Below are 27,740 nucleotides of genomic sequence, written 5' to 3' on the forward strand. Positions count from 1 at the left end.
GCTGCCTCGGAGTCCATCACTTGGTCCTTTAGCTCAAGAAGTGCAGGCTCAGGCTTTCAGATCCAGAGGTTCTAGGTTCAAGCCCTATAGATGACTCAACAAGGGTCCTTTATGGCTTACCTACAGAGCCAGGTCCATTAGCTCAGAGGCCATCAGAGTCAAAACTCCATATGGGGTCTAGCGACTACAGGGGGACAAAGAGCCACATTGTATTAGCATGTGTAACAGGTACACATTTCCATTCTTGGAAAATAAGACATTGGATAGACCAATGACCAAAAGGAAATGAGTTAAAGGAACCATGATGGTTAGGCAAATAAAGCCTGACACTGTACTACACAATATTGATATTCCTGCTGGTTAGTCCACATAATAAGAGTAGCAATAACTTCAGAGTGAATTTGCTCCCCTGGTCTTTTGAGTGAGAAAGTGGGTGTTGCAGCCTAGGAATGGGAAGAAATTAAAATGAAGACAGAAGGATCTCCAGGGTACACCCTACCTAGTCTGGGTGTGGGAAAAGGGGTTTTGCAGTAGACCAAGCTTTAGATGAATTATGTGACAACAGCCAGTGTCAGGAACATGGATAGATGTTAATTATAAATAAAAAATGGAGGTGTGAAAGCACATTATAGTTCCTTAACTACAATTATGGAGTACATCAATGTCTTCCTCTCTCCTGTACACAGTAAACAATAATAATAATAATAAAATAAAAAAAAACGCAGCAACAAAGATTGTGCATACTTACCACCGTGGTCCATGGCACCTGGGGAATCCTAGTGTAGGTCACTGTCATGTAGATGATTAAAAAGAAGACAGTAAGAACCCAGTAAAATACGGCTACAAACATCACCCAGCCGAAGGCAGGATACAGGAAATACTCTGTTCCAGCGACCAGTGTCCATACCAGCAGTCCTAGCACCTGTAAAGATTGTAGAGGGAAAAAAAACATCATACAGATTTAGAACAGGAACACACACACCCATCCACTTTTAGAAATGTAGTTTTCAAGCAAACATCACTAAGGACCTTTGAGTCAACACTGTACAGTGGAAAAGGCATTGCCCTTCTCTTTTATGCAACAATAAAAAGTTCTATTTAAGAGATGTATTGGACTGGATGTTGTGTAGTAGAAATATGGGCACAAACATCCTTTAAAGAAAGCATGAGTTAATGTGATTTTGTAGCTATCGAAGAGATGGTTCATTTCTTTCTGAATTGCTCCTTTCAAATAAAATTGGGGGATGGGGAGGGGAGAAGTGAAGGAGGCAGGGAAACGGAACATAATTGAAGTCACTCCTGGCAATAATTAAAATAATGGAAAGGAGTAAATTTCTCAAAGTATTTTACGGAACTGAAGAGACTAAAACCTGAGTAGGCTGACGTGTGATATTAGCCAGAATAGGGAAAAGGAGACAGACAGACATTCCTGCACAGAAATAATGGGAGACAGCATTATGGTGAATGTTAGTAACTGTGTTTGAACACTAGTTTATTAGCTATAGTGCACCAATGTACGTTTTGTTATAGTAGCAATATCAGTGAAGTGACATTTCTTGTATTGAGATTTTTTCCATTTATACATTTTTACGAGTTGCTCATAAATTATAAAACCTCAATTATAGAGAAGAATATAATTTTAAGTTCTTCACAATGGTAAATAACTGATTTCAGCAGGGTCAGAATCTGGACCTAAATTTTTTATATTTTACAAGAATTTTGATTTCTTCCCTGTTCCACACCACTCAGACTCCAGTGCAAGTCACCTAATAGGGAGAAACGGAACAAGAGGATGGTTCTCCTGCCTATTGCATGTTTATACAATTGGGAAAAATGCAAAAGAATCAGATAGTTTTGCCACAGTTTCACTTCCATCAGGTTTGTTCCTGCTCCAATGCAATTAAGTGGCCATGCTCCCACTGACTTCAATGGTGCATGATCAAGTCCATAAAATCACTTGTATTAAATTTCTCATCATCATGTAGGTCATAAAATAAAAAAAAGCTAAAATCGAACAAAAGGCCACTATAATTTATACTACCCTATTGACCTTCAAAACACAGAGAGTCTTATTCTATCTACTAGTTCTGAAAACGTTAGAGGACTTCAGTTTATCCTCCAAATCATCATCCAAGCTAAACTCACCCCTTCAAATCTGCCATCTTGTTTCTTTGTACTGTATTCTAATCTATATGCACTATGTATTCTTACTGTGTTTTATATCAATTTTTTGTACTTACTATTTGAAAAGATAGAAGGAATCATGCTCGATTAATAAGAGGCGGTTACTCACCCTGTGCAGTAACTGACGTTCTTTGAGATGAGTGTCCCTGTGGGTGATCCACTCCAGCTTGTGGGTGCTCCACTCCAGGTGTTGGTGCATCCCTGCACCTTTGCTCAGAGATTTATACAGCAGTACTTGTACCGGTCGCGCACACGCAGAGCCTGCCCCCCCCCCCACTCTGAGTGTACTTAATAGTAGGTGTGCGCGACCGGTCTCGTCAGTTCCTTCTCTCCAACAGGGGCTATCCCAACTCTGAAGTGGAGGGGAGGAGGGTGGGTAGTGGAGCACCCACAGAGACACTCATCATCTACTTCTTCTTCTTCTTCTAGAGAGAGAGAGATTCCTGTGGGTGCTCCACTCCAGATGACTTAAAAGCAGTGGACCTCAAGGAAGTAGGGACTTTGGATTTGGTAGGAATGCAGTAGATAATACAGCTCTGCCTAATCGTGCATCAGAGAGAGGGCCTTGAGTAAGGGCATAATGCTTAACAAATGTGTCTTCAGAAGTCCAAGTGGCTGCTTTATAGATGTCAGCCAGAGAAACTTTGCGTAGAAAAGCCACAGAGGTAGCCACAGATCTAGTGGAGTGAGTTCTGATGCCGGCAGGAGGCGTAACTTTCTTTATTTGATAGCACAGTCGGATACACTCAGAAATTCAGTTTGAAAGTCTCTGGGTAGAAATAGGTGTCCCTCTGGAGTGCTCCACAGTGGAGACAAAGAGTCTAGAAGAGTTTCTAAAGGGCTTGGTTCTATCCAAACAGAAGGACAAAGCCCTGCGTACATCTAATGTATGCATTGTGGATTCAAAAGAGTTTGTATGTGGTTTAAGAAAGAAGGTTGGTAGGTGTATTGGCTCATTGATGACGAACGCACCTTTGGAAGAAATTTGGGGTGTTGTCAGAGGATAACCTTGTCCTTAAAAAAATAGTGTGTACGGTGGGTCCGCCATGAGAGCTGCTATTTCTCCTGCACATCTGGCGGAGGTGATTGCCACTAAGAATGCTGTTTTCATGGAGAGGTGTAAGAGGGAGCAAGTGGTTAGGGGCTCGAATGGTTGTTTAGTTAAGCAGGTGAAGGTCCCATGGAGGGGTAGGAGGTTTAGTTTCTGGGTATAGGGATTGAGAAAACGCTTGGTGATTGGATGAGCAAAAACAGAGATATCGTCGATCTTGTCATGAAAAGTTGTAATAGCAGCTAAGTGGACTTTGATGGAGCTGAAAGGAAGGCCAGATTGCTTAAAGGTCTAATAGGTAGTCAAGTATGGGTGGAGGAGGTGCAGAAGTAGGAGGAAGTTGTTTAGTTGAGCACCAGTGTGTGAATCGCTTCCACTTTTGGAGACATGTGATGCGAGTAGATTGTGTTCTGCTATGTAGGAGCCCTCTTTGAACCTGCTCAGAGCATGCTAGTTCGTTTTGGGAGAACCACGTAGGAACCAAGCTTTGAGGTGAAGCATGGACAGGTTGGGGTGAAGAAATCGGCCGTGTTGCTGCGATAGGTGGTTTGGAGTGAGGGGCAACGAAATCGGTGGGTGAATTGACATTCTGGTGAGGAATGGAAACCATGGTTGTCTGGGCCACGACGGGGCAATCAGAATTACCGTGGCACGATCTGGGTGTATCTTTGTCAGAACTCTGTGGAGAACCGGTATTGGGGGAAAAGCATACATTAAGTATTGAACCCATGAGATCAGGAACGCATCTCCTAGGGAATGTTTGCCCAGTCCTGCTCTGGAGTAAAATTCAGGACATTTCTTGTTCTTCGCAGTCGCAAAGAGGTCCAGGGTTGGATAGCCCCAAAACACGGAATATATTGTGTATGATCATGTCGTTTATCTCCCATTCGTGATCCCAGGGAAAATGTCTGCTTAGTTTGTCCGCGATGGTATTCAGGGCCCCGGGAAGATAGGTGGCGGATATCTGGATGTTGTTCACGAGGCACCAATTCCAGAGCTTCATGGCTTATGTGCCAAGCGAGTGAAATCGAGCCCCTCCCTGCCTGATGACATAGAACATGCATGCAATGTTGTCTGTCATTATCCGAACATGTTGGTTCTGAACAAATGGGAGGAAGTGACGGCAGGCATTGCGTATGGCTCACAGTTCTAGGACATTTATGTGTAGGGAGGCTTCGGTGGAAGACCATAGCCCCTGGACTGTGTGGTGGGACATGTGCACTCCCCATCCCATGAGGGATGCATCGGTAGTCATTATGAATGATGGGGAGTCCTGGAGAAAAAGCACTCCTGAGCAGAGGTTGGAGGGAACTGTCCACCATCGGAGGGAGTCTCACTCTGAAGGGTATGGATAGAGGCTTGTTTAGAGCGTGTACATTCGGTCTGTAAACCGTGGCCAACCAAGCTTGGAAGCACCTCATGTATAGGCGTGTATTTTTGACCACGAAAGTACATGAGGCCATGTGGCCTAATAGTTGCAGACAGTCTTGTGCAGTGACCTGTGGACTGTTGCGAAGTTTTGTAACCAGGAGTTTTATGGTGTTGAAACGATCGAGGGGAGGAGAGGCTCTTCCCATTTGGGAATTGAGTTGTGCTCCTATGAACTCCAGTTGTTAGGTAGCAGATAAGGTGGATTTGTTTTTGTTTATTTGCAGGCCAAGGGAAAGGAAGCAAGCGACAGTAAGCTGCGTGGATCAAAGAGCTTCATCAAACGTTGAGGCTTTGAGGAGACAATTGTCGAGGTAAGGAAATATTATAACCCCGTTTCCTGAGGTGGGCAGTAACCACGGCTAGGAGTTTGGAGAAAACTCGGGTGGCGGTAGATGGGCCGAAGGGCAACACTCTGTATTGAAAATGTGTAGAATTGAGGGTAAAACGAAGAAAACGTCTGTGGACTGGGTGAATAGTTACATGAAAGTAAGTGTCCTGTAGATTGAGGACTGAAAACCAATCACCCTGCTCCAGCACTGGGATTATGGTGGGGAGGATAACCATTTTGAACTTCGGATTTTTGATAAATTTGTTTAGCCGCCTGAAGTCGAGGATTGGTCGCCATCCCCTGGTTTTCTTTTCTGTTAAGAAGTAATGGGAATAGAAACCTTTCCCTGTGTGTTGTTTGGGCACGACTTCCACTGCCCCCAGTTGAAGGAGATGTTGCACTTCTTGGAGGAGCAGTTGCTCGTGAGAGGGGTCCCTGAAGAGGAATGGGGAAGGTGGGTGGGTGAGAGGCGGGGAGAGGAAAGGGATAGAATAGCCAACTGTGACGAGCTCTAAAGCCCACTTGGTCAGTAGTAATTAGAGATATCCTCTCTCCTAGAACTGGAAGGGACCTTGAAAGGTCATCAAGTCCAGCCCCCTGCCTTCACTAGCAGGACCAAGTACTGATTTTTGCCCCAGATCCTTAAGTGGCCCCCTCAAGGATTCAACTCACAACCCTGGGTTTAGCAGGCCAATGCTCAAACCACTGAGCTATCCCTCCCCATTTTGCCATTGATGGGAGAATGGGTGTAGGTGGTGACCAAAGATAGGGGCAGGTGGTGTAAGAGCTGAAGAGGGAATATTGTTTTCTATACCCTCGACCAAGGCTTCAAATTTGCTTATTTATTGGTCAGAGGGGGTTGAGATGCTGCCAAGGAGTTGGGACAGCGGCATTGGTATCTGGGTCTCTGGTGTTGCTGTTGCTCGTGAGATCTATGCAATTGCTGGGTCTATGTGGGGTAGTGTGGTCGCCGGTAAGGCTGATATCTATATTGTCACCTTCTGGTCATAGGGGTTTGAATTCCTAGAGACCGGAGAGTTGCCCTGGAGTCCTTCATGGAGTGGAATACGTCATTTGTAACGGAGGAGAATAGTTTGTCACCGTCGAAGGGGAGATCCTCAGTGGTACTCTGGACCTCTTGGGGAAAGGAAGAGGATGAGAGCCATGACCCTTGGCGCATCACGGCTGCTGTGGCAATGGACCATGCCGCAGTATTGGCCACATCAAGGGCAGCTTGAAGAGCAGTGCGGGAAAGGATTTGTCCCTCGGAAACTATGACTGTAAATTGTTGTTTCTTTTCTTCTGGAATGTGATCAATAAAGTCCATGCATTTATTGTAATTTTTGTGTTCGTACCTTGCTAGAACAGCTGTATAATTAGCAATGCGAAACTGCAACATGGAAGAAGCGTATACCTTACGTCCGAGCAGATCTAATCGCTTACTGTCCTTGTCGGAAGGGGTGGAGCGGGGAAACTGGTGTTTGTTCTTTTGGTTAACTGCGTCTACTACCAGCGAGTTTGGCGCTGGGTGAGTAAAAAGGAATTCCGAGCCCTTGGAAGGAATAAAGTACTTTCAGTCCGCTCACTTACAGGTAGGCAGGCTTGCAGCTGGGGTTTGCCAAATGGCCTTGGCAGGTTCTAAAAGGGCTGTGTTGATAGGTAATGTAATTCTAGAAGAAGAGGACTGCAGGATGTTGGTTAGCTCATGCTGCTGTTCAGGAACTTCCTCCAGGTTAATTTGAAGCTCATTGGCAACTCTTTTAAACAGGTCTTGAAATTTTGAGAAGTTGTCCGAAAACGTCGGAGGAAGCAATGCTTCATCATGTGGAACAACTAGTTCTACTGGGTTAAAGGTAGGCCATGCTTGCTCTTGCGGTTGTGACAGGGCTGCCTGGTGTCTGGAGTCAGTGGCAGGGTTGTCAGCTGGCGGTACTGAGCAGGTCTCACGCCTGGCTGCATTGGTATAATGAGTAAAAAGAACAGGAGTACTTGTGGCACCTTAGAGACTAACAAATTTATTTGAGCATAAGCTTTCGTAGGCTACAGCGGATGCACTGATGGAACATATAGTAAGAATATTATATTTTATATATATATTTTTTTTTATATTTATATTTATATTTTATTTATTTTGTGACAGACCCAGACCAGTGGGGTACAGGAATCTGGTAGAGGGCAAATATACTGGTCACTGGATGAGTAGTTTTCTGTTCCCTGAGTGACCAGAGCAGGGGCTGCACTAGAGTAATCAGGAACCTGCTAGAACCAGTTAAGGCAGGCAGGCTAATTAGGACACCTGGAGCCAATTAAGAAGCTGTTAGAATCAATTAAGGCAGGCTAATCAGGGCACCTAGGTTTTAAAAAGGAGCTCACTTCAGTTTGTGGTGGGAGTGTGAGGAGCTGGGAGCAAGAGGCGCAAGGAGCTGAGAGAGTGAGAGGGTGTGCTGTGCTGCTGGAGGACTGAGGAGCACAAGCGTTATCAGACACCAGGAGGAAGGTCCTGTGGTGAGAATAAGGAAGGTGTTTGGAGGAGGCCATGGGGAAGTAGCCCAGGGAGTTGTAGCGGTCATGCAGCTGTTACAGGAGGCACTACAGACAGCTGCAGTCCACAGGGCCCTGGGCTGGAACCCGGAGTAGACGGCGGGCCCGGGTTCCCCCCAAACCTCCCAATTGACCTGGACTGTGGGTTCTTCCAGAGGGGAAGGTCTCTGGGCTGTTCCCCAACCCACATGGTGAATCTCTGAGGCAAGAAAATCCGCCAGTAAGCGCAGGACCCACCAAGATAGAGGAGGAACTTTGTCACACTGGTGCCAGGAGTGGGATCTTGGGGTGCACAGCGCGGCGGAAGAAGGAGGGTGATTTAAAAAAAACCAACAACAAAAAAAAACAAAAAACAAAAGACAAAAAAGGGAGAGGGTTTATTTTTTTTCACCATAATGGATGACGTAGTGCGGGCACTGATACAAGCTACGGCGGCCCAGCAGGAGGCTACCCATGTCCAGGCAGCCGCCCAACAGGAGGCAGTGCGGCTGCAGCAAGAGACTAATTGCCTGCTGATGGACCAGGCTGCTCAAGACCGAGCTCTGTTGCGGGAACTGGTAAACCAGGTAAAGTCCCTTACAGAGCTGAATCGCGGCCATGATGGGACGCGGCTCATACGGGCCAGCCATTGGCTGCAGAAAATGACACGGGACGATGATGTAGAGGCATACCTTCTGGCCTTTGAGAGGACAGCCCTACGGGAGGCCTGGCCTCAAGATCAGTGGTCTGGCATCCTTGCCCCATTTCTGTGTGGGGAGGCCCAGAAGGCCTACCATGATCTGTCTGAAGAGGCTGCGGCAGACTACCCCCAGCTGAAAGCAGAGATCCTGGCCAGATCTGGAGCAACGACAGCAGTGCGGGCCCAGCAGTATCACGGTTGGAGGTACCAGGAAGACAAAACCCCGCGGTCCCAATTGTATGACCTCATCCATCTCGCACGAAAGTGGTTGCAAACAGAGTCCCGGAGTCCAGAAGAGATACTAGCGGTTCTGGTCATCGACCGATACATGAGGGGACTACCACCAGACCTTCGTGCCTGGGTAAGCCAGAACGAACCCTCCACCTATGACGAGGTTGTCGCCCTGGTAGAGAGGCGAAGGACAGCGAGGGAGCTGACCCGACCAGTTAAGGAAGAGGCACCCCGGGTTAACCTAGCAGCACCAAGCCCTAAAGTTCGGGTGACTGGGCCACCAGGAGGGCCCAGGTGGAAAAAGAGAGAGGCTGAAGGCCCATCAGAGACCACAAAGAGTCGGAGCACTGAGGGAGAAGAGGATCGTGATGTTAGACTGCCCAAACCAAGAGACCGGGGAACGCCTAGGGCTCCATACAGATGTTATGCCTGCGGGGAGTGGGGACACATAGCTGCACAGTATCCCAATGCTGAGGAGCCTATGCAGTGTAACCTGGGGAACTGGGCAGATCCATGCTCCCTAATCCACCTTGTGGGGGTCTCACTAACCCCACATACGTATACCAGACCAGTGAAACTAAATGGGGTAGGGACCACGGCACTGGCTGATTCGGGGAGTGCTATCACGCTTATCTCAGGGAAGCTCGTGAAGCGTAGTCAGCTGCTGCAGGCTAAACGTACCGGGATAACATGTGTCCGTGGGACAGTTAGTTACTACCCCACCATCCCAGTAAAAATCGAGATCCAAGGGAACACTACTGAGGTAGCAGCAGGGGTAGTCCCTAAACTCCCATACCCGGTGCTCATAGGGAGGGACTTCCCAGGGTTTGGAAACTTACGCCCAGTAGGGGGATTGGAGAAAGATGGGGACCCTAAAGTTGATGAGGCATCCACAGCAGACTGTCAACCCCCAATCTTCTCTGAAATATCCCCAGATTTGTTCTCCACTCCCAGACAGGGTAGAAAGACAAAAAGGGAAAGAAGGGCAGCGAAGGCCTTGGGAACCCGAATACTGACCCAAAGCCAGAGGGTCGCTCTTGTAGGTAGGCGGACCCACGCAGCTGAAAAGGAGGCCACGCAGGAGGGAGAAGCACCTGAGTCTGACCCCCACCCTAATGCTTCTGAACCAGTAGAGGCAACAGAGACTAGGCCCCTAGATCTTGGGCAGATTAGCCCCGGGAGAGGAAATTTTGGACGGGACCAGGCAGAAGACCCAAGGTATGACAACATTAGGAAGGAGGTGACTGAAATAGATGGGGTCCCCGTGGAAGGGAAAACCCAGGGACCAGGACCCTACTTCATAATGAAGAAGGATCTCTTATACCGGGTTGCACCAGTACAGGGGCAGAAAGTACAGCAGATCCTAGTACCTCAGAAACACCAGAACGCTGTATTAAGTCTTGCTCATAGTCATCTTTTTGGGGGGCATTTGGGGGTAGAGAAGACCCTGGCACGAGTCCTACGACGGTTCTTCTGGCCTGGAGTACATGATGAAGTGCGGAGGTACTGTGCCTCCTGCCCAGAGTGTCAGCTGCACAGTCCCCGTCCCCACTTGAGGGCACCTTTAGTACCCCTTCCCATCATAGAGGTCCCCTTCGAGCGAATAGCCATGGACCTAGTGGGACCCCTGGAGAAGACGGCTCGGGGCCACCAATATATACTTGTTGTTTTGGACTATGCTACTCGCTACCCAGAAGCCGTCCCCCTGCGGAACACGGCCTCTAAAACTATAGCCAAAGAGCTGGTGGGGATCTTTGCCCGAATGGGGCTACCAAAGGAGATATTAACCGACCAAGGAACCCCATTTATGTCGAAGCTAATGAAGGACCTCTGTATGCTGCTCCATATACATACCCTGAGAACTTCGGTCTACCATCCGCAGACTGATGGGTTGGTAGAAAAGTTTAACCGAACCCTCAAGGCTATGATAAGGAAAGTGGTAAGTTGGGATGGGAAGGATTGGGACACCCTACTACCCTACCTTATGTTCGCTATCCGGGAGGTACCACAGGCCTCAACTGGGTTTTCCCCCTTCGAGTTATTATACGGGCGTCACCCCCGTGGCATACTAGATATTGCCAGAGAGATCTAGGAAGAGGAACCCAATGAGGGGAGAAATATAATAGAGCATGTAATGCAGATGCGAGACCGGATAGCCCGGGTTACCCCTATTGTACGGGAACATTTGGAGAAGGCACAGGAGGCCCAACGAACCCATTACAATCGCCAGGCAAAAGTGCGACAGTTCCAACCAGGGGATCGGGTTATGGTGTTGGTACCCACGGCAGAAAGCAAGCTTCTGGTCCAATGGCAGGGGCCCTATGAGGTGGTTGAACCCGTGGGGGAAGTAACCTACAAGGTGCGGCAGCCAGGACGCAGAAAACAAGAACAGATTTATCACGTTAACCTTCTGAAACCCTGGCATGCACAAGAGGCATGAACAACGGTCCAAAAAGACCTAACCCAGTTAGCCTTCCAAACAGGTGAGAGTGTCTCCCGATTTAACACCAGACCAGAAGAATGAGGTGTCTGAGATGATCTTCCGGAACCAAGATGTGTTCTCGACAAAACCGGGTCGAACAACCGAGACATATCACCACATCATCACAAACCCTGGGGCCAGAGTAACAATGAGGCCCTATCGGGTGCCAGCGGCAAAAAGGGAGGAAATAAAAGCAGAAGTAAAAAAAATGCTGGAGTTGGGGATCATCGAAGAATCCCACAGTCAGTGGTCCAGCCCAATTGTGCTGGTGCCCAAACCTGATGGCACCACAAGATTTTGCAACGACTTCCGGCGACTAAACGAAGTATCCCAGTTCGACGCGTACCCCATACCTTGCATAGATGAGCTAGTGGACTGTCTGGGTAATGCCCGATACTTGACTACCCTAGACTTGACAAAGGGGTACTGGCAGATTCCCCTTGCAGAAGACGCAAAGGAAAAGACTGCGTTCTCTACACCAGAGGGTCTTTTTCAATATACTGTCCCCCCTTTTGGACTACATGGGGCCCCAGCTACCTTCCAGCGCCTCATGGACAAGCTATTACGCCCGCATAACAGTTATGCTGCTGCCTACTTGGACGATGTGGTCATTCATACCCCAGACTGGGAAACCCACCTGGAGAAGGTGGAGGCAGTCCTCGATACCTTCAGGCGAGCTGGCCTTACAGCAAACCCTGCCAAGTGCGCTGTAGGGTTTACAGAGGCCAAATATCTTGGCTACATTGTGGGAAAAGGTCTGGTAAAACCCCAAGTGAACAAGTTAGAGGCCATCCAAAATTGGCCCCTACCTAGTCGCAAGAAACAAGTCCGGGCGTTCCTAGGTGTGGTGGGGTATTACCGACGATTTATCCCCCACTTTGCCACAAGGGCAAGCCCCCTGACAGACCTAGTGAAAGCCCGTGGACCTGATCTGGTGAGATGGTCTGACGCAGCAGAGGAAGCATTCACAGACCTACGGACTGCCCTCTGCAATAACCCCGTACTGATAGCCCCTGATTTCACCAAGGAGTTTATCCTGCAGACGGATGCATCGGAAGTAGGGTTGGGGGCCGTTCTATCACAGATGGTTGGGGAGGAGGAACACCCAATTCTATACCGCAGTCAGAAACTCCTTCCAAGGGAACAAAAATATGCAATGGTGGAGAGAGAATGCCTCGCTGTAAAATGGGCCATGGAAACATTGCGCTACTACCTGCTCGGGCGCAGATTTGTCCTCGTGACCGACCATGCCCCTCTTCAATGGATGCAGCAGAACAAGGAGAAGAACACAAGGGTGACCAGATGGTTCTTATCCCTCCAACCTTTCCAGTTCCGTGTGCAACACAGAGCAGGGAGCCGTCATGGCAACGCCGATGGTTTGTCACGTGTGCACTGTCTGGCGTCCCAAGCTGCCCAACCCCTTGGTGTTGAGCAGGGGGGAGGGATATATGACAGACCCAGAGCAATGGGGTACAGGAGTCTGGTAGAGGGCAAATATACTGGTCACTGGATGAGTAGTTTTCTGTTCCCTGAGTGACCAGAGCAGGGGCTGCACTAGAGTAATCAGGAACCTGCTAGAACCAGTTAAGGCAGGCAGGCTAATTAGGACACCTGGAGCCAAATAAGAAGAAGCTTCTAGAATCAATTAAGGCAGGCTAATCAGGGCACCTGGGTTTTAAAAAGGAGCTCACTTCAGTTTGTGGTGGGAGTGTGAGGAGCTGGGAGCAAGAGGCGCAAGGAGCTGAGAGTGAGAGGGTGTGCTGTGCTGCTGGAGGACTGAGGAGCACAAGCGTTATCAGACACCAGGAGGAAGGTCCTGTGGTGAGAATAAGGAAGGTGTTTGGAGGAGGCCATGGGGAAGTAGCCCAGGGAGTTGTAGCTGTCATGCAGCTGTTACAGGAGGCACTATAGACAGCTGCAGTCCACAGGGCCCTGGGCTGGAACCCGGAGTAGAGGGCGGGCCCGGGTTCCCCCCAAACCTCCCAATTGACCTGGACTGTGGGTTCTTCCAGAGGGGAAGGTCTCTGGGCTGTTCCCCAACCCACATGGTGAATCTCTGAGGCAAGAAAATCCGCCAATAAGCGCAGGACCCACCAAGATAGAGGAGGAACTTTGTCACTAATATATATATATATATATATATATAAATAAATTATACACACACACACACACACACACACACACACACACACACACACACACACCGACCGAGAACATGAAAAGGTGGGAGTTGCCCTACCAACTCCAAGAGGCTAATTAATTAAGAGAAAATTTTTTTGTAGTGATAATCAAGATAGCCCATTTCAGACAGTTTGACAAGAACGTGTGAGGATACTTAACATGGGGAAATAGATTCAATGTGTGTAATGGCTCAGCCTAAATTCAAGCCTAACTTGATGGTATCTAGTTTGCATATTAATTCAAGTTCAGCAGTTTCTCGTTGGAGTCTGTTTTTGAAGCTTTTCTGTTGCAAAATTGCCACCTTTAAGTCTGTTACTGAGTGACCAGAGAGGTTGAAGTGTTCTACTGGTTTTTGAATGTTATGATTCCTGATGTCAGATTTGTGTCCATTTATTCTTTTGCGTAGAGACTGTCTGGTTTGGCCAATGTACATGGCAGAGGGTAGGGCAACTCCCACCTTTTTGTGTTCTCTGTGTGTTTTTATATATATATATAAAATGTGTCTGTCTATTATCCTTACTATATGTTCTATTCTATGCATCTGATGAAGTGGGCTGTAGCCCACGAAAGCTTATGCTCAAATAAATTTGTTAGTCTCTAAGGTGCCACAAGTACTCCTGTTCTTTTTGTGGATACAGACCAACACGGCTGCTACTCTGAAACCTGGTATAATGAGTGTGGTCCAGAGTATACGGAGCCCATGGAACCCAATTGCCATTGTGGTAGGAAGGGCCTGGGTGGTGCCATCCAGGGGTTCACGCACCATGGGGCAGGACGAGGCAGCTTTTCTATGACCTCTCGACTGGGGTCTGTGGACGGGAGATCTGATAAGGTGAAAATTCTCTCTGCAGCCCAGATTCCTCATCACTGGAGGAAAGCTGTGCGGACTTTGCCTGAGTGTCCGGAGAGAAGTAGGTGTTAAGGAGGGGTGATTGCAAGATAGGTGACACCAGGAGGTCCCTTGAGTGTGTGAACTGCGGTGCCGCAGTGCCTCTGTGAGGGGAGGGCTGAGTGAGAGGAATTTGTTGTGAGGAGGGGTTCCTCTGCACCAGAGTCCTGAGCGTTCTGTCACTGCCGGCTAGCTCAAAGGCTGACAGTGCCGGGACAGTGAGAGGAGCCTGCGGGGGGGAGTCAGGCAGCCAAGTATGTGTCGGCACCGCTTCCATTGCGGTGCCGAACGGTGTCGTGTGAAAGGCAAGCAACTGAAAGCCTGAAGCCTCGGCACCGGAGGTTAGTGTGACCCCCGCAGCTGCAGGCGGGTTTCATGCGGCGCCAGAGGAGCCCAGCGCAAATGTACTCAGCCGGGGGAGCGCGGGGAGGGAAGCAGTACCCGGAGAAGGCTTGTCCCTGCAAATACTCTTTGCGGGTGAGAGAGACTGATGTTTTTTTGAAGTTTTCTTTTGTCTCTTTGAAGCGGGGGGTCTGCGGTGTACAGCAGAGTCAGAGCCCAGGTCTGAGACTGGTCTGAGATATTTTTGCAGCAGGAGCAGTTTTAGCCGCAGCTCCTTGTCTTTGCGTGCCCTGGATTCAACTTGCTGCAGTGGGCACATTTTGGGGGATGTGGGATTCCCCCAAACATTTAATACATTTAGAGTGGCCATCTGAAAGGATGGCATCATTACAATTAGAGCAATGCTTAAAACCTGGAGAGCCAGGCATGTCAGAAGCGGCTGCACTGACAGGAACAAAAAAAAAAAGGTTGTTTTTCTTTAAAGAGAAGAGAAGGGAAGGGAAAAGGGTACCTAACTATTACTGGTAAGCTAAACTAAGAGGAGAAAAAAGTTGAACAAGGGAGAGAAGAAATTCTCTAACGAGTCTGCTGAGTTCTGTCTCAGGCTGGGAACAGTAGAGAAGGAACGGAGGAGACCAGGCGCACATATGTACTATTAAAGTACACTCAGAGCGGGGGGAGGGGGGACAGGCTCTGTGTGTGCACGACCTGTACGAGTACTGCTGTAAAAATCTCCGAGCGAAGGCGCAGGGATGCACCAAGACCTGGAGTGGAGCACCCATAGGGACATCTCTCGAAGAAGAACAGTTGAATTCTCATGAAGAAGAATGAGGAGTACTTGTGGCACCTTAGAAACTAACAAATTTATTTGGGCATAAGCTTTTGTGGGCTAAAACCCACTTCATTGGATGCATGCAGTGGAAAATACAGTAGGAAGATATATATACACACAGAGAACATGAAAAAATGGGTGTTGCCATACCAACTATAACGAGAGTAATCAATTAAGGTGGGCTATTATCAGCAGGAGACAAAAAACTTTTGTAGTGATAATCAGGATGGCCCATTTCCAATAGTTGACAAGAAGGTGTGAGTAACAACAGGGGGGGAAAATTAGCATGAGGAAATAGTTTTTACTTTGTGTAATGATCCATCCACTCCCAGTCTTTATTCAAGCCTAATTTAATGGTGTCCAGTTTGCAAATTAATTCCAATTCTGCAGTTTCTCATTGGAGTCTGTTTTTTTGTTGGAATATTGTGACTTTGAGGTCTTTAATTGAGTGACCAGGGAGACTGACGTGTTCTCCGACTGGTTTTTGAATATTATAATTCTTGACATCTGATTTGTGTCCATTTATTCTTTTAGAACCATAGAATATCAGGGTTGGAAGGGACCTCAGGAGATCTAGTCCAACCCCCTGCTCAAAGCAGGGCCAATCCCCAGACAGATTTTTGCCTCATATCCCTAAATGGCCCCCTCAAGGATTGAACTCACAACCCTGGTTTTAGCAGGCCAATGCTCAAACCACTGAGCTATCCCTCCCCCCGGTAGAGACTGTCCGGTTTGGCTAATGTACATGGCAGAGGGGCATTGCTGGCACATGATGGCATATATCACATTCGTAGATGTGCAGGTGAACGAGCCTCTAATGGTGTGGCTGATGTGATTAGGTCCTATGATGGTGTCCATTGAATAGATATGTGGACAGAGTTGGCAACGGGCTTTGTTGCAAGGATAGGTTCCTGGGTTAGTGTTTTTGTTGTGTGGTTGCTGGTGAGTATTTGCTTCAGGTTGGTGGGCTGTCTGGAAGCAAGGACTGGCCTGTCTCCCAAGATCTGTGAGAGTGAGGGATCGTCCTTCAGGATAGGTTGTAGATCCTTGATGATGCACTGGAGAGGTTTTAGTTGGGGGCTGAAGGTGACAGCTAGTGGCGTTCTGTTACTTTCTTTATTGGGTCTGTCCTGGAGTAGGTGACTTCTGGGTATTCTTCTGGCTCTGTCAGTCTGTTTCTTCACTTCAGTGGGTGGGTATTGTAGTTTTAAGAATGCTTGACAGAGATCCTGGAGGTGTTTGTCTCTGTCTGAGGGATTGGAGCAAATGCGGTTGTATCTTAGGGCTTGGTTGTAGACAATGGATCGTGTGATGTGGTCTGGATGAAAGCTGGAGGCATGTAGCTAAGTATAGCGGTCAGTAGGTTTCCGGTATAGGGTGGTGTTTATGTGACTATCGCTTATTAGCACTGTAGTGTCCAAGGAGTGGATCTCTTGTGTGGACTGGTCCAGGCTGAGGTTGATGGTGGGATGGAAATTGTTGAAATCATGGTGGAATTCCTCAAGGGCTTCTTTTCCATGGGTCCAGATGATGAAGATGTCATCAATGTAGCGCAAGTAGGGTAGGGGCGTTAGAACAACGCTTCCTCAGCTCTCGTCCCCTAAGTCAGCCATAAAAATGTTGGCATACTGTGGGGCCATGCGGGTACCCATAGCAGTGCCGCTGACTTGAAGGTATATATTGTCCCCAAATGTGAAATAGTTGTGGGTGAGGACAAAGTCACAAAGTTCAGCCACCAGGTTTGCAGTGACATTATCGGGGATACTGTTCCTGACGGCTTGTAGTTCATCTTTGTGTAGAATGTTGGTGTAGAGGGCTTCTACATCCATAGTGGCTTTTAAATAAGTACTGTACTCAGTCCTGGAATATATCTCTAAGAAAGATGTAACAACCTGTGATTAGCCTCTCCTACCACTGGAGGTCAGCATTGCCCAACAAGCATTTCAAGCAGCATTAACAGAATAGTTCTAGATCTGTATCTATAGGGTGACCAGATAGCAACTGTGAAAAAACGGGACAGGGGGTAGAGGGTAATAGGCCCCTATATAAGAAAAAGTCCCCAAAAACGGGACATCTGGTCACCCTATAGCTATATCCTTTTATAAACGTTACCAGCTGAATATCAAGGTTTCAGGTAGTTCATCATACTTCTAGTTCTGACAACATTCTACAAGCTGCAGAAACTCAGTTATCTAATGCCTCAAGTTGCACAAACTACTGGTTGATTACATTAATACCAACAATCAAATGCTAATAGAGCAACCACTTTAAAAATTTGTTTAGCCAATTAAATTTCATTATCAGCTTCTCTTTCTTGGGGTACAAATTTTTTATTTTGTCTAGTCATCACTTTATTCCAAATTTATTACCTATAAAAGTTGTATCAATAAATAATTGGGATATAGGTTTAACAAGTAATTGCCTGAACCCCATTTTAACATGGACCTAATTATTGGCAACATACCAAGAACAAAAATATTGAGGAAGAGACCAAAAAAAACTGATGAGTACAGCATTATCTACTTGCCAAAAGTGTGTTAGTTTTTGACAGCTTTTAATTTAGGCATTAGGCACCTAAGAACAATCATGGATCACACCTTAAGTCTCATTTTAAAGCACTTGCATCCCATTTTTAGGCATCACTGATCTTCAAAATGCCCCCGTAGCTGCTGCCTAGCCCTGTAGATGCCTGTGCTTCTGCCTCTGGGCATGCACACTGCTGCCCGGGCCAGCCCCCGCAGGGAGAGGGAGGGAGCGCCACCCATCGGGGGCCCTGGCCAACCAGCTTCTATCTCTGCGAGGGATGAAGCTTAGCACATTCCCCTCTCATTGGCATCTTTATTGGCTAGCTTAGGCAGCTCCCCGACAAACGTGCTGATTTTACAGATCTTGTTCTAAGGTGCCTATCTCTCTCGATTCATTGTACAGCAGTCTAGGCACCTAACTCAGGCTTTGTGGATCACAGTGTTCTTGCGATTTTCTAGGCACCACAATGCTCAGCAAATGTCTAAGTCCCTTTGCAGATCTGGGCCTTACTGCTTTTTGCATATTTTTGTTTCTTACAAAAAAATTTTCTAAGGCCTAATTCAACATAGATAGGACGACAAATAATGGGATCCCCATTTTCTACATAAAATCATTTGTGCTATGGTTAAACAAAAAAAAAAAATACACACAAACAGTAAATTATTTTAAAAACTTCTTTCAGGTTATCGAGGAGGTTAATCTTGTGCAATCACAAAATGCACCTAGCAAAACATATTAGCTAGTTTGTATTCTTTTTTGGCTGATCACTGTTTTTCCAGCAGTATTTTTAATAGATATTACTCACTTCTCTCAGGAACATGTGCATTTTAATACTTGTTTGGCATGCATTTCAAAGAATGGATTTTGAATTTTTATTTCATTATTCCTTTGCTAGTCCCCATCAGTGGTAAAGCAATTTGTTTAAGTAGTAATTAAGATGCAGAACAGATATTATTCCAGGAAACTTGTAAGAGATACACTCTAAAAGGTTATTTATTCATATTAATCAGAATGACAATAATTAATGTATTGGAGTATATTTGACATTTTTAGTTGGATCAGGAGACGATTACTGTATATTATAGGAGCTGACAGACTGAAATAGTATTTCAGATGTCTAGATTAGAACTGAAAAGGTCAGACTATTTCATGGTCACTGACTCACACTGGGAACCATAACTCTATTTAGTTAAGTTATACAGCAAATGGGTTTACTGCAGATGTAGATTGGTACTGTAAATTGGTTGAGTTCATAGCGGCAGTCAGCATCTAGCAAAATATCTAAGAAGTCAAAACAACACAGACATCTAGTATAGAGACTAGAACAAGCCCTTTCATTGTTACCCGTCTTCATATTGAGCTCAGCATGCTAAGTAGTTAAGAGTTTCCGCAATGATGCAAGCCTGTCTCATAATATTCTGCTTGTCCCTGACATTGGGGCACTTGTTCTTTCAGTGGATTGGTTAGAAACTGGCTGCACTCATGCTTATGCTAAAGCACAGAATGCTTTGCTTTTGTAGTTCCTCCTGCTGACTAGATAACAAATCTCAGCTGGGGAGAGCTGGACTATCCTCAAACGCTATCGCATATGTTAGGAGTATAGAATTTCTGCATATGGTATTATGCACCAGTAACTGATAGGTGCATAATACCATAAAGAAGAGGATAGTAACCAAGGCACCTAGGGGGCCTTTACATATTGCTTAAATTCAGTGTGTGTGCAATAATATAGGACTGAACTACTTCAGATGCACTGTGAGACAGGGGGCTGAAAGCTCCATACTTGAGAACACAGCAAATTATGACCAGATACTCTGGACTCCAGTGTAATATTGGCTAAATATTTGCTTTAAATTTAGAAATTAATAATACAGAATAACAGGCTTATTTATGATTATAGGATAACTCTGGGATCCTGCAGCAAAAAAGAATTCTAAAAAAAGTTAGCAAGAGAAGAACAGAAGAAATCAATGCATGTGTGAGCTAGCGAGAGAGGCTATGGGCTGTAAAGGGTAAGTGCTTTGTGAGTTTAGTCTTGTTTTGCCAGTTCTAATAAGGTGTAGTGATTTTGCTCTGCAATACATCATATGGGTAGGTAATTTTTCCTCAATGTGCATTAAGGTCTAGGATTTTACCTAGGATCTCAATGTTGTGATAGTTTAGCTGTTCCCTGATTAGGTACCTCCATTACTTCCATGCATTAAACACATAAAATATATTAATACTGTATGTTTAAGAAGCAGGCAGACACCATAAGGAGGAAATGACTTTGTAACAAGGCCAACATTTTCAAACTTGGGTCCCTAAAATTAGGCACCTACGTACATATCCCTAAATGAGTGTCCTGATTTTCTGTACCTGCAACGCCTGCTGAAGTCAACAAGAGTTGAGGTGCTCAGCACCTCAATAAATCAGACCACTTTAGGCACCTAAGTATGAAGATTTTGACCCACTTTTTAAATGAAAAGTTTTGTAGCACTGTTGGTATAACAAGCAGCTAGTCATGTGTCATGGGTGCCATATGTATGTATGAGTTAGAACTTGGATGGCTAAATCTGGCTGGTTACAGCTATACTGGAAATATGAGACTGAATTTGTACATGTGAGAGAGCGAGACAGCACAATCACAACAGCAAACTGTTACTAAAAAGCAAGAAGTGGATTACGTGAATGAACCACCCTTGAACTGCCCTATGATGCCCACATGTTACAAACGCTGTAATGCTCCACTTTAAAACTGGTATCTTCCATGGTTTGTAGTGTTGTAGCTGTATTGGTCCCAAGATATGAGAAAGACAAGGTAGGAGAGGTAATATCATTTATTGGACCAAACTTCTGTTGGTGGAAGAGTCCTGAAGAAGACCGCTGTGAAGCTCGAAAGCTTCTCCTTTCCATCAACAGAAGCTGGTCCAGTAAAAGATATCTCACCCACCTTGTCTCTCACTAAAACGGATGTCATTTCCCTTTTGCATTCACTTGTTAGCTCAGCAATGTAATTTAAAATTGCTGTTCAGACACCCTAAAAAAACACACACAACACAACCGCCTCTCCCCTCCACCCAAAAAACCCCCCCAAAACATTCATCATAGCAGAACCAATGGGGGGGGGCACCCCTGAGGGGTGTGGGGCAAGTGGGGCAATTTGCCCCAGGCCCCGCGAGCCCTGGCCAAGAATCCCTTCCCTGGCTAGAGGCGCCTTTTTAAATTTTTACTCACCTGGCGGCGGTCCGGGTCTTCGGCGGCACTTCAGCGGCGGGTCCTTCAGTCGCTCTGGGTCTTCGGCGGCATTTCGGCAGCGGGTCCTCCAATGCTGCCGAGGATGCGGAGCGAGTGAAGGACCCGCGGCCACCGCCGCAGACTCGGAGCGCCGCCCGGTGAGTACAAGCACCGCAGCGGGTGGCGTCTTTTTTATGTCCGCTCCCCCGCTTTGCCCCAGGCCCCTTGAATCCTCTGGGCGGCCTGGGGAAAAATCCTAGTTTCACCTAGTTTCATAAAATGAAAAGTGTGGCACATTTGCCTGAAACTTATCACACTTTTCCACCACAGAAGTGCATCCAAGGGGTCCTTTAAGGGCTCCCATGTGCAGGTGCATTGTGGGATACATACAGGGTTGGCACTAGTATGGACAGAGGGCACAATGGAAAGAACCTGAAAGTGCTACCAGCAGATCTGTTCATTTGGTGGAGGAGTGATTTCCTGCAACTGCACACATGCAGGAAACCTAGACATGGCCTGAATCTAGCAGGGAGGAAATGAGGCACCAGATCTCTTTCCTGAGACCAAATCTGCCAGCTGAGACACAGCAGGGGCCTGATACCACCTCATCAGCTGAAGCTAATCTGCCTCTCCCACTCCCCTTTCCTCTTCCCCAGGCTCCTTCCCCAGGGATGCAGGAAGTCCTGGTAGCTCCTCCTCTTCCCCTTGGGGAGAGAGAGTGACCGCTCATCTTGGTTGCCCTGTGGCACCCTCGGTCCATATTTCTGGCCTTTGGGGAGGGGAAGACTAGAGAGTCTGAAGTCCATTGGGCCACTACATGGTGAGGAAAGATCCCTGTTGGCCAGGGTGACCACCAATTCTTCATTTTCAGGGACTTCCCTTATTTCGTGGTAAACATCCCACACAACCCATATCCAACAGGGAGCATTTGATCTGATTTAAGAGTAGATTTCCTATCAATGTTAACATAATGGGTCAGACATTGATACACATCATCCTGTACCACAAATACAATTTTGTGGCATGTTGCCCCTAAGCCCCATCCTCCCAAAACAAAACACCTTTGCCCTGTATTTTTCATACAAGATGGGACACACAGGAGGGATACCGGTGACATTTGGGTGGTGGGGAGAGGCAGGTGTGTGCTAGATATTGTATAACAGTTTTTTCCTGCAAAGCCATAATATAATTCAGATGTGTTTTTTCCCTCAGAAACACTATTTAAATAGCTTCTCCAACGAGGGTTTTTTAATCCAATTCCCACTGTCCTATTGGTATTGTATGTAACATAAAAACAACTTATTTAGCCACTAGAGGGAGCACAATCACTGCTCTTTCTTAAAAAAGATTTTGGATCATTTTAGTATAGCAGTGAAAGAGTGACAGTTTTTCTTTCCTCTGTTAAAAGAAAAAAACACTCCTTTAAACACTGGAATTATTTGTATAAAAATTCAGAGCCAATTCTTAGAATACCTGTAATATACGAGTGGCAGTTTACATATATGTATGACTTTCTGTACGTAGATCAAAAAACTAGATACAACCGAATAAGGCCACATTCCCGCAATTCTTAAGCGCTTAAGCCACCTGACTCCAGGAGACAGGCTCCTGTCTGTGGCTTGCTAAGCAGGAACAAGCAACTCCCACAGCCCTTAGGTGATTTCATGAGAGGATCAGAGCTTAAGATACACCCCTCTGGCTGGCATCTCCCATCGGGTAGCTTAAATGGCTCCCCACCTACAGTGCTGGCTTTTGTGGATTGCATTCTAAGGCACCCTATCTTGCCCCACTCAGTGTATAGGAAGCCTAGGTGCCTAACTCAGGCTTTGTGGATCACGTTGTTCCTGTGATTTTCTAGGTGCCGGAAAGTTAGGCATTTCAGTGCTGAGCATCATAGCACCTAAGTCCCTTCATGGAACTGGATATATCCCGTATGGGCAGTCTTTCATCCACATTTTCTCATGGGAGCATGAGATTATATATAATCTCCCCTGAGAAAATGTGGATGAAAGACTGCCCATACTGGATAAATGAACCAGAGATCAGTCTAGAGCATGATCAAGTCATTATCTTGGAGAAAAGAGTTTTCAGGAATTAAATTAAGTACAATAAAAACCAGGTGATAAAATAGATTTAAGAAATTTTCCCTCTGGAATTTGAAGGATACATTTAATTTACACTTCTTTTGGAGCAGTGTCAGAGAGTTCCAGAGTCAATTATATGACACTGAGATACTTTCCTAATCAGCTACAGTGATGCAATTGCTCAGCCTATCCATCTTCTATTCTAAGTCTCATACAAATCAGTCTATTGTTAAATGTGAAATTTAATACAAGTACTTCACAGTACAAAAAGTACTGTAAGTCAGTCCCTCCTCACCAGCCAATCAGCATTCAGTATGCATCAAAATCCTGAAGCAATTATTTTTGCTAAGAGACGTGGGGTGCCTCAGAGCTTTCTGCAATGGGGGGGGGGGTCTCTTGATTGGCTACTTAACAAGCTGGTCCTCTTGGTGGAACAGCCCTATATATAAAATTAATAATTCTACACACAAAACAGAAAGTCACTCCCAATCATATATAGTATTTTAAGCATTCACTCAAAGGACCATAAAAAATCACTTGCCTTAGATTATAAGCTTTTTTGGAGACAGAGACTGTGTCTTCCTAATGAGGCTCAAGCTTTGCATCAGGGCATGACATGTCCCAGCTACTTCAGAAAGGTCTTGTTGCACCTCTGCATCAAAGGGGGGGGGGGAGAGGAAGGCACATCAGCCTCCCACCCCCAGCCATAGACACTAATATAAATTCACTTGAACATCCTTGCCAAGTCACCATCTCTCCTTCCGGAGCAGGCTCAGAAGTGGAGGAGATGGCAGCCCAGGGTTCTGCAAAATAGAGAGCGGAGTATGGTGGGGAGGGGGCCCAGGGGCTGGAGCCCCAGGAGGAGCTGCTGCCCCTAATCTAGCTGGTCACTGACAGTTTCAATTACTGCTTTTTATCCATCTCCAAGGGCTGGCCTGGGGTGAGAGACTGGGTGGGACTCGTTTCCCCACCGCCCCTCCCACCAGAGAGACCTCTCAGACCAGACTCCCTGTTTCCCAGAACCCTGGGCTGTTTGAAAGAGGGCTACATTAATGTTAACTAGCTACCTTTTAGTTCCCTCCAGCAGCATTCACACAGGGCAGTTAGTGTGCACCACTGTGGTGTAGGGTGACCAGACAACAAGTGTGAAAAATCGGGACAGAGGATGGGGGGGATAAAAGAGCCTATATAAGAAAAAGACCCAAAAATTGGGACTGTCCCTATAAAATCAGGACATCTGGTCACCCTACTGTGGTGAGCTCTGCAGATCACACTGTGAGGCAGTGTAGACAAGACCTTAGATAACATTACAGTATTAATTATTAAATATTTAGATAGGACACTCATGCTCCTTTTCAAAATAAAGAATAAAGGCATGGTCTCTACCCCAAAGAGCTCAATATCCAGCAAAATATTTTTCCAATTGGGGTGCATAAAGAATGGGTCCTCACAGATCATTTAGATTTGACAGCAGTTCATTTTCTAATATGGAAGGATAAACTGCAGCTGATTGATTACAAGTGAATTGTTATTGCCATCAACAACACACTCATCTATGACGCATTTGAATGCAAAAAGCAAGAGGGATGGGGTGGAATGTTGCTGATGAATAATTGTCAACTTCATAGGGAAAAGCACTATTCTTCCCCACTCTCCCTCTGGAAGGGCACTTGGTGGTAGAACATTTAGAATGCTGTGGCCTCCATCCCCATTAATCTCTAAACCTGACCTTATTACAAGGCGATTGTCTGGTCCATTCCCTAATGATCATGACAGATGTGAATAAAAGAAACAGTGCCTCCTCCCTTTTCCTTCCACCTCCCTGATGGGTCGCTATGGGAATTACAACCCCCCTCCCCATCTCACATTTGGGGATTAAGCACATTCTCCTTGTTAAGTAATCTTATTGATTTAGAGTTCAGCTTTTAGCGTAGCTACATTTTCCTGACACACTTGGGTGAAATGGCATTAGTAAGGCAAATATTGTGGGCTGCAGCTCATGATAGGTTACTTTTAGTTTTCAGGAGTTATTCACTGGAATTCCTGTTATGCTTTGCTTTTTAGTGGCAGAGAAACAAATTTAAAGCGAGATAGGGATATTAGACCTAAAAATAAAATAACCTTCAGTTACCTTGTGCTGAAGTTCTTGTTTCCAAAGGTAGATTTTAAAGAAAATTTTTACTAAGCACCATAATTTTACACACCCACCTTCCACACTCTACAGCGTATTACATACATACGCCATATGTAAATATGCAATGTCCATATTTTAAAAAAAAGTGTTGTATTTGTACATACTCTTGATGTGATTTTGATGGAAGAGAGCATGCAACAAAGATTTGGTACAAACAACTTCAGTCTTAAGAAAAATTGAGGGGGGGAAAGGCATTGTGCATCAGAGGTTCTCTCTTTTTAAAATTCAGGTTAAAAAAAGTCAGATGAAGTAAAAAACAGCAGCAGCAGCAGCAGCACCGAAATTTGTTTATTTTTAACATAAATCTCCAAAATGCATTATCATTTTCATTCTAAAGTTGTAGCTGGGTTCTCCAAAGAACAAAACACATATTTCAATTTGGTGAGCTGACTTATCATTACTCCCATCTTCAGTGACTTCAATCTATATCACATGATTTTTGTTCAGGATCAGCACTAATTCTTAAATATATCCATGCAATACAAGTATAATGCATGTTTGAGGGTGGTATATTGGTGGGCTCCATCAGCTCCTCACTGGCAGTGAGGGAAAGAGCTCACACAGCTCCTTCACTGCAATGGTAGTGACAGTGGACATTCAATGGCTAGCTGAAAACCCTTTACAGCAAGCTGGGTGACGGCCAACATTGAAATTTGAGCGACTGCCTTTTATTAGTTTGCCCAGTGGGGTAACATCATTGGCAAAAGGTCCAGGTGTAACAAAAAAGGAGAGCCGCAAAGGCAACTTGTAAAAATTCCATATTTAACTCTCATTTTGAGATTTGGATTTGGAGTGGAGTTGGGATAGAAATTTATTTTTTTCACATTTAGAAAGAGTCCCTTGCTATACAAAATTCGAGTTCTCACACTGGAAACAAAAAGGTTTTTAGTTTCAGCTGCAACTGCTGAGAAAGATGACCTGAAGATTAAATAAAGGATAGGATAGGTGTAATGTACTAGCTTTGTGTGTATGACTAAGTGTATAATGTTTTTCTAGTACTGGCCCACAGAGAAGATATAGTGGTTTCTACTGGAGCAGTATCAGCGCCTAAGGTCAAGTGGTAGAGGCTGTACTTCTGGAGATGAAGACCAGGGTTCTGGTCCAAGATCCCTGGGTGTACATCTGTGATGCACACAAATTCTGTGCATGTGGTCTGCACCACAGATTCATTACAGAGTTTTCTAGAGGCTTTCAGAAGCGTGTTGGGAGTGAATTCCCCTAACACGTCCAATGGAAAAATTGGATGGTTTATAGAAATTTGTTAAAATAAATTAAATTACTGGTGGCAAATTGTGTGTGCAGAGCAGGTTCTGGGGGTGGGGTGGGGTGGGGTTAAAATTGGGGGTGGGGAAGGTTAAAATTGCAACTCACTCTCCTTGAAGGAAATGGGATAATGTGCTTTTGGCTGCATGTGGCTTTTACAAAACTCGGAATATTAAAAGTATTCAATTCCTGTTTGTTGCGGGAATATGGCATATTTTAGTAAATGTGTATAACTGGAAAGGACTAACAGTTACCTAGATGTGTTCTTTTTCCTTGATCTTGTCCCTCCTAATTACATCTGGCTGTTGGCAGTCGTCCCCACCCTCCTCTTCCTTGTTAAGAGCCTATGCTATAAAACTTTTCTTTCCTTCTCCCCCTCCCCCCCCATATGCATATTCAGGATACTGAATTCCCATTGGGATGTAAATCACAACTGCATTCTTAATTAGGTGGTGGAAATTGGATTATTTTAAAGATTTTGTATATACTACAAGAAAAGCTGGCTCCCCCTGCTCCTTATTCCACTTATTCTGATGCTAGATTGAGAAATAACTACAGCAATAATACTTCTTCCCCTCTCCAATCCCCTCCCTCCCCACTATATTCTTCCAGCAATAGTTATTTTGGATCTCTCTCTCTCTCTCTCTCTTTCTCTTTGCTGTAGTTTTGCCATTAAGTGTTTGTATATACATTAGCACAGTTCTTTTTAAAAGAATTCCGAACAATGGTGGTTTGTGACTGAAGACCTGAGCTTTATTTATGCAATCAACTTTGTTTAAACAATATTTAAAACTTTCTTCAAGAGAACAATGCTCTATACAGCTGCTTTGTTAATAAAGTCACTGATTCTTTGTTATTTTTAAATCTCCACCTTCCTGTTAGGCCACGTAAATAGATATGCCTATATTTAGCGGAAACCAGTATTGTTTCATGGATCTCAACAGTTCTTAATATAGGAAAATCTTTACAAATATTTTATGGGAATGACTGTTCTTTTTCTATCCCTACAAAGCTGTCTATGACATAATGGAAAATTAAAAGCAAGTATCTGCTAATGAAGCCTATCATTGTATTCTACCTTTAAAATATGATTTGTTTAGAATAATTTGTTACTTTGCTTTTTAAAGTGTGATTAAATACAAAGATCTTTCCTTTTCCAGATCATCTCTCTCTCTATCCTGACCCATAGATAGACTTGCTGTCCCAAGCAAAAGGAAATCACATCACCCCCAAAGCTCATAGTTCCCCTTGTAAAAAATAAGCTAGCTTTACATATAAAGCGAGAG

At 45.5% G+C, this 27,740-nt stretch overlaps 1 protein-coding gene across 2 annotated transcripts in view; it reads right to left on the reverse strand.

Moving 5' to 3' along the window:
* Nucleotides 1-27,740, reverse strand: part of CMTM8 (CKLF like MARVEL transmembrane domain containing 8) — a 72,186-nt gene that overhangs the window by 20,439 nt on the left and 24,007 nt on the right. The window contains exon 2 of one of the 2 annotated variants that reach the window (XM_065400031.1): nucleotides 749-922. The exons of the other annotated variant lie outside the window; for it this stretch is intronic. Within the exon in view, the coding sequence (XP_065256103.1) occupies nucleotides 749-922 (174 nt within the window). The remainder of the gene's footprint in view (nucleotides 1-748; nucleotides 923-27,740) is intronic. 2 annotated transcript variants of the gene reach the window in all.

Source organism: Emys orbicularis, chromosome 2, assembly GCF_028017835.1.
Source record: "Emys orbicularis isolate rEmyOrb1 chromosome 2, rEmyOrb1.hap1, whole genome shotgun sequence".
NCBI lineage: Eukaryota > Metazoa > Chordata > Testudines > Emydidae > Emys > Emys orbicularis.